This window comes from Musa acuminata, chromosome BXJ1-4, assembly GCF_036884655.1.
Source record: "Musa acuminata AAA Group cultivar baxijiao chromosome BXJ1-4, Cavendish_Baxijiao_AAA, whole genome shotgun sequence".
Classification (NCBI taxonomy): Eukaryota; Viridiplantae; Streptophyta; class Magnoliopsida; order Zingiberales; family Musaceae; genus Musa; species Musa acuminata.
The window spans coordinates 42,325,001-42,330,942 of NC_088330.1; the positions used below are offsets into that span (position 1 = coordinate 42,325,001).

General features: G+C 36.9%; 1 protein-coding gene across 1 annotated transcript in view; it reads right to left on the reverse strand.

Annotated features, from left to right (window-relative positions):
• LOC103983344 (wall-associated receptor kinase 3-like) overlaps window positions 1-4,653 on the reverse strand; it is a 5,002-nt gene extending 349 nt beyond the window's left edge. Inside the window, exons 1-5 of the mRNA XM_065180007.1 lie at window positions 4,602-4,653; window positions 3,183-4,159; window positions 2,325-2,801; window positions 1,253-1,408; window positions 1-1,080 (exon numbers count right to left, since the gene is read on the reverse strand). The exon at window positions 1-1,080 is cut by the window's left edge and continues 349 nt beyond it. Of these exons, the coding sequence (XP_065036079.1) occupies window positions 1-1,080; window positions 1,253-1,408; window positions 2,325-2,801; window positions 3,183-4,146 (2,677 nt within the window). The 5' untranslated portion in view covers window positions 4,147-4,159; window positions 4,602-4,653. The remainder of the gene's footprint in view (window positions 1,081-1,252; window positions 1,409-2,324; window positions 2,802-3,182; window positions 4,160-4,601) is intronic.
• Window positions 4,654-5,942: the final 1,289 nt, after the last annotated feature.

The following is a 5,942-nucleotide window of genomic DNA, read 5'->3' on the forward strand; positions in this document are numbered from 1 at the left end:
AACAATATCCTTTTTTTTTCTGTCTAATCCTTCTCAAGTTCTGTAATTTATACTCCACCTCTTTAATCGTAGGTCGTTTAGCCCCTTTCAATCTTAAACACATTTCTACCAATCCAATCATGTCGATGAGCTCTTCTTCGGTTGCTTCTTTTATAACAAGATCATCTATAAGATCAAAGCGATGATTTTCTCTCACCGTTTGAAGAAAATGCATAGATAGATTTAGTCTGTCCTCACATTCGGTGGAGAAAATTGGCTTTTTACCTGTTAAAAGCTCTAGAAGAATGACTCCGAAGCTATAAACATCGCTCTTCTCTGTCAATTGACTGGTATGATAGTACTCCGGGTCAAGGTATCCAAAGGTGCCTTGTACACCAGTCACTAAATGAGTTTGGTCGAGTGGAATAAATCTTGAAGATCCAAAATCTGATATTTTTACAGTTAAATGATCATCTAAGAGCACATTTGATGATTTGACATCTCTATGAAATATCGAAATTGAAGCAGCCGAGTGTAAATAAGCGAGTGCTCCAACAGCCTCAACAGCAATTCTCAGGCGATCATCCCATGATAATATAGAGTTACAATTTGGAATATGGAGATGATCTAAAAGAGTCCCATTCGAGATAAACTCATAGATCAATAAGGGAACTTCAGTTTCCAAGTAACACCCGAAAAGCTTAACTATATTCCTGTGATTAATCTGAGAAAGAACTGCAACCTCATTGATGAATTGGTTTATTTCACTCTGTTTCAAATATTTAGATTTTTTTACGGCGACTACACGTTGATCTGACAAAATTTCTTTGTAAACCGTTCCATGTCCGCCGCAGCCGAGCACTCGAGTCTCATCAAAATTATTAGTTGCCTTCTCCATCTCTTCCAGAGAAAATATCTTTGTTTTCTCACTAATATCTTCAGTAGACGAGATTAATTGTTGTAATAGTAAACCATGGTTCTGATGGAAGTATTTTTCTCTAGTTTTCTCTAGTTTTCTTTTTTTCCATTTCCTTCTCAGGATGAGGAGACTCGAACATAAGAGTAATAGGCCTATGCCGTTGCTTGCACCAATGATGACACCTGCACAACATCAATCATAAATTTAGCTCCTTAAAAACACTCCTTTAATTCTATTTTCTACGATATATTTGGATAAAGGATTGTCAATGACCTCAATGTCTTCCTGTTGATTTCCATTATTCGATTATGCACCTTTTGCATCTTTATAAGTAAAGTAGTCACAATGCCTTACCTAACAAAAGAGTCTGCTTTTTGTTGGTAGGAATGCAGGGTGCAAGTTTAGGATCACCATACGTGCCCGCTGCACAAGTGCAACTATATCCACCATCCGTATTAATACAAATCCCATGGCAAAGAGGTTTCTCGGTTGAGTTGCACTCATTGATATCTAGACAAGTCATTAGAGACAAAAGAAATTATAATTTGCTCATCAAATTACAATAAACAAATTGATAGTAAAGAAGGACAACAAACAAGTATTTGATTTGATCCTGTGTTCAGTAGCTAACCCCGAATCTGTTCCTATTGACTATAAGTATCTGTTTGTTCTTATTGACTAATGTTATTATACACTGACTCAGTCTAACTATAGTACAGTTTTGAGTTTAGTTTTTTTTTTCCCTAAAGAGATAGATATTGATGAATTTTATTTGCTGGATAGAGGCATATCGAAAGAGGGATTATCTTTTATTGCAAGGTGATTGCTGTGAAAGAAGATTTGTAAACTATTGTCTAAAATGACGTCAAAATGGTTCATACAAAGAACAGACTCAAAGATTTTGGTATAAATTGTATGCAAGACTTTGCCCATCCATTCAGCAATACGAAATTTAATCAAGAATATTTAACATATACTTTAGCGTTTTGATTCCTTTCTTGTGTCTTATATACAAAAAGAAGGGAATGAACTTCTTTTATATATATATATATAGGTTAGGTTTTTTGTGTTCTGATCTACTGTGTCCTTTCTGTAATTTTGCAGTTTAGCTAATATAATTTATTTGAGAAAAAAAAAAACTACAGTATAACTTTCTGTATGTCTTACCATAAAAATAATTTTACAATACATGTATAATCACTATTCCACAACCTGTGCAGTTCATGGTGATCCACTAAGTTAAAAAGTGCACAAAATGTTTCGTTCTATAAACTACTTTTTAAATTTTGAGCACAAGTCCTCCTTATACGTTGTATGCAAGGACTTCAATACTTGTCAATTTCGCATGCATAAACAGATTTTATTGGCATGGCAAGTGTGCATCATATCATATCAAAGAGAAGAAAAGAAAAGAGTAAGTAGGCACCTTTGCATCCATTACCAAGGTAAGGGTTTCCCTGATAACCTCGTGAGCATTTGCAATAATATCCCGAAACATCCTGGACATTGTTAGTAGTTGTTGTATCGAAACATGAGCTGTGAGCATCGACACATGCGAAGGTGGTCATGTTCTTTCGAGCATCCTCGCAAAACTGGGAAGCAATTACCCAACTAACGATGGTCTGCTCTTCAAAACAGGCGAACAGTCTTGTTCTCTCGCTCTCGAAGGTATAATCGTATTCGTTAACCCGTTCCAATTTCAATTGCCCTTCCTCCAGCAATATAGTGCTCACTTTGTAATGGGAATTGAATAGGAGAACGGGAGGACTGGACGTCTCGTTGCATGTCAGAGCAAATGACTTGCCTCTGTAACAGCCTTGTTTCAGCCCGAACGGAAACAAAATGTTGACACTCCCACATTTTGTTGCACAGTCATTTGCAGGAGAACGTGTAAAAGATGTAGCTGTTGATATGATCAAAGAATGTATGGTTACCTAATTCAAATGTTTATCAATTACATTTGGCCAAAGCCAAACACTAAAGAGCATGCCTCATGATTTGAATTCGATGTTTAATCTTTATGGATCCAAGTGATAATTTTCTATAAATAATACCAGTGTTACACCTTCGACCTTTAAGGATCTAATAAAAGGTTTTTCTTTTGGGAAAAAAAATAAATAAACAGTACTACGCTAGATTGATTCTTGTTCGATTAGGCACCTTCGTTACTGCTTGAGTTTCTATAAATCATCAGGAACTAAACATAACAGACAAGTATGATTCTACATCAAGTTAATTATACGTATTCGAACTCATTTAAAGCGAGATGAAGAAGGAAAATTACCTTGACAGCCATTAGGTACATAGGGATTGACTTGATAACCTGTGGAACATCGACACAAATATCCAACACTATTATTAACGTAGCTCGAATCAAAAAAGACACCCTGGCAAAGACTATTTTGACTGACGCAAGCGTATGTATCCGTATTCTTGGCCTCTTCGCATGAGAGGTGATCATTCATGTACCACGCCAAGGTGGCCTCCGCATTCGTTCTCCTTCCCTTTAATACTCCTTGGAGAACATCATCATCACCATCATCGAACATGATGACCTTGATGTTGGAGGTATTCACCAAGTGTAACTCGATTAGATTGAGTCGAGTTAGCTGAATCTCCAAGGCAGCTGCATTCATAGAAGATAGATCCAATGTGCAATATCTACTGTCAATGTCGTACGGCTCTGAATATTGACTCGGCTCACTGGCAATGCAAATACTAAAACAATTGCTAATGGTTTTATTGGTAGTAAGATCCACTAGACGGGCGATAGCGCTACAACCTACAACGTAAACTCTGTTAGATGTCAATTCTTGATAAGAATTACGTGTCATCTGTTCCTTTAACTCAAAGGAGTAAGGCCAATTATCCAGATCAATCAGTGAGGCGCGTTTAAACTCATCGTGGACACCCATGATGATAGTTGGTGGTTTGATATATACCAACCCCTGATTCATTTCAATTCTGGTTACCTCGATGGTGCCATCACCCAGGAAAAGCCCGGGAGCGCTGGTGGAATGGTTTCTGCAGGTAAGATTAAAGCCCGGCCGAAAACAACCATCGCCGATGCCGAAAGGATACTCGAAGCTTATACTCCCACAACTTTTTGGGCAGAAAAAAGGCAGAGGAAAAGTTGTGTTTGTTGATCTACTTTCTGTTCTTATTGAACCCATTGATGTGGATGCCAGAAGAAAGAGTAAAATCTTGACCAACCCCATCCCTCCTCTTCCCTCTCCTAATCCGACCATTTTCCTCTTCCACCTGCCGCATACCGACTTGCATTAGTTGGCAATGCAGACACAAGCAAAGCGTTTTTGTAAACAGTTAGAAAACTAATACTGATGACCTTTAAGTCCATCCGGTCAAAGTTAACATATATTAGGTCAGATACTAATTCAATATAAAAATTTTAAAATACTAAATTATGAGCCAAACTTGATTATAGGTAACTTGATGTTTTCAATCAGTGACGATATGAGACTATCAATCCATCTTTTTATCTCACATATATAAATATTTTCAACAGTACACCTTTTTTTCTAACGGAGTTGATGGGCAAATTATATTATGTCAGAATGAGCATTTTCATGAGATACGATTAGAGATGAGCAAACAACCGAGAAAAAACATTCATATAGTTTAAGTCGAATTATTCGGATCTTTGTATTATTCTTCGTATAAATAGAAATAGCAAGACGCTTACACTGGTGTTATCGAGGGAAGGAGCTCCTGAGGCTTGAGCAGCGTAGAGATAAGAAGAAGACAGTCAGTGATGCCTCCTCCTAGAGAGACGAACTTGCCTAATTATATAGAGAAATAGGTTGCAGATATAAGCAACCTCTTCCAGTGGAAAACTGGAGCTATCCTTTTCAACAGTCAATCACGTTGACGAAGACTTAGGACTTTTAGTGTGGAGTGGTAATTAACTCTTTGAACTCGTCAGAGTTGATCCATCGGGCACGCTCGATGATGATGCTCTACTTTTCCTATATGCTGTCAAATCGGTGTTAATACACTAAGATATAATATCGTAGACATTGGCGCGAAACTTTTAACTCGGATAATCATAAACTGTATGCAACCATCATTTTAATGCGTCAATCGCTTTGACATAATTAGTTTCATGAGAATCTGCATCACAACTAATATCAAGGATCATAGTTTAGCCCTGCAGTGCAAATACTTCATTAACTAATGCGCTATCCGTCAGAAAACGAGATCAGGAAAAGCTACAGATCGCTATCGGAGATATAGATTAGGAAAGGGAATTATATTGCAGTCAACGAAACACACCCGACATTGTTCGCTATCGGAGAAAACCAAAACTTGTCTTTAGGGATGGAAACAGTCAGTATACTCCTCCTCCTAGAGTATACTAACTTTGATCATGAAGATCAAAGGATGAATGTAAATTTTTTCATGTATTTATGGATGGAAAAAGCGTTATTACTTGGTTGGCGACTTGGAAGATGAACGGACAAGAGAAAGAAAGTTGGAAGAAAGACAGGTAGGCAGTGAACCAAAGTCTTCCTTCTCGTTTCACACAAGAAGAAAGACTAATCATTTTCATTTTCTCGAAACTTTTATTGTCAAACTTCAATTAATTTCCAATGGCAAAAATATTCATTACTGATGGGCAGTTCAATTGTTGAAGACGAGTTCAAAAGATGGTAAACCTAATAATAAGCAGAAAGATAGTTGATCAAATATATGCGATAGTAACCTGAGGTTCATATATAGATAAATACCAAGTAATAAGATGGGGTCAGATCTTATCCTCTTAATCAATATAAAATCATGATTAAACATACGAATCCGTGGCATTCTACTGATCTTCATCTTCCGCAAACTATAATTGCATGGTTTTGAAAACCTTCGTTTTCTTGAAAATATAATAGTGAATTATTGTTTATTTCCTTGGAAAAGTCTTTATGTATTTGATTTTCCTTTTTCCACAAGAGTCTACGATATAAGTTTCTGAGTCGTCTGATCCATCAATTCGCTCGTCCTATCTCCCGTGGGAACGAATTAGTTAGTCTATAAG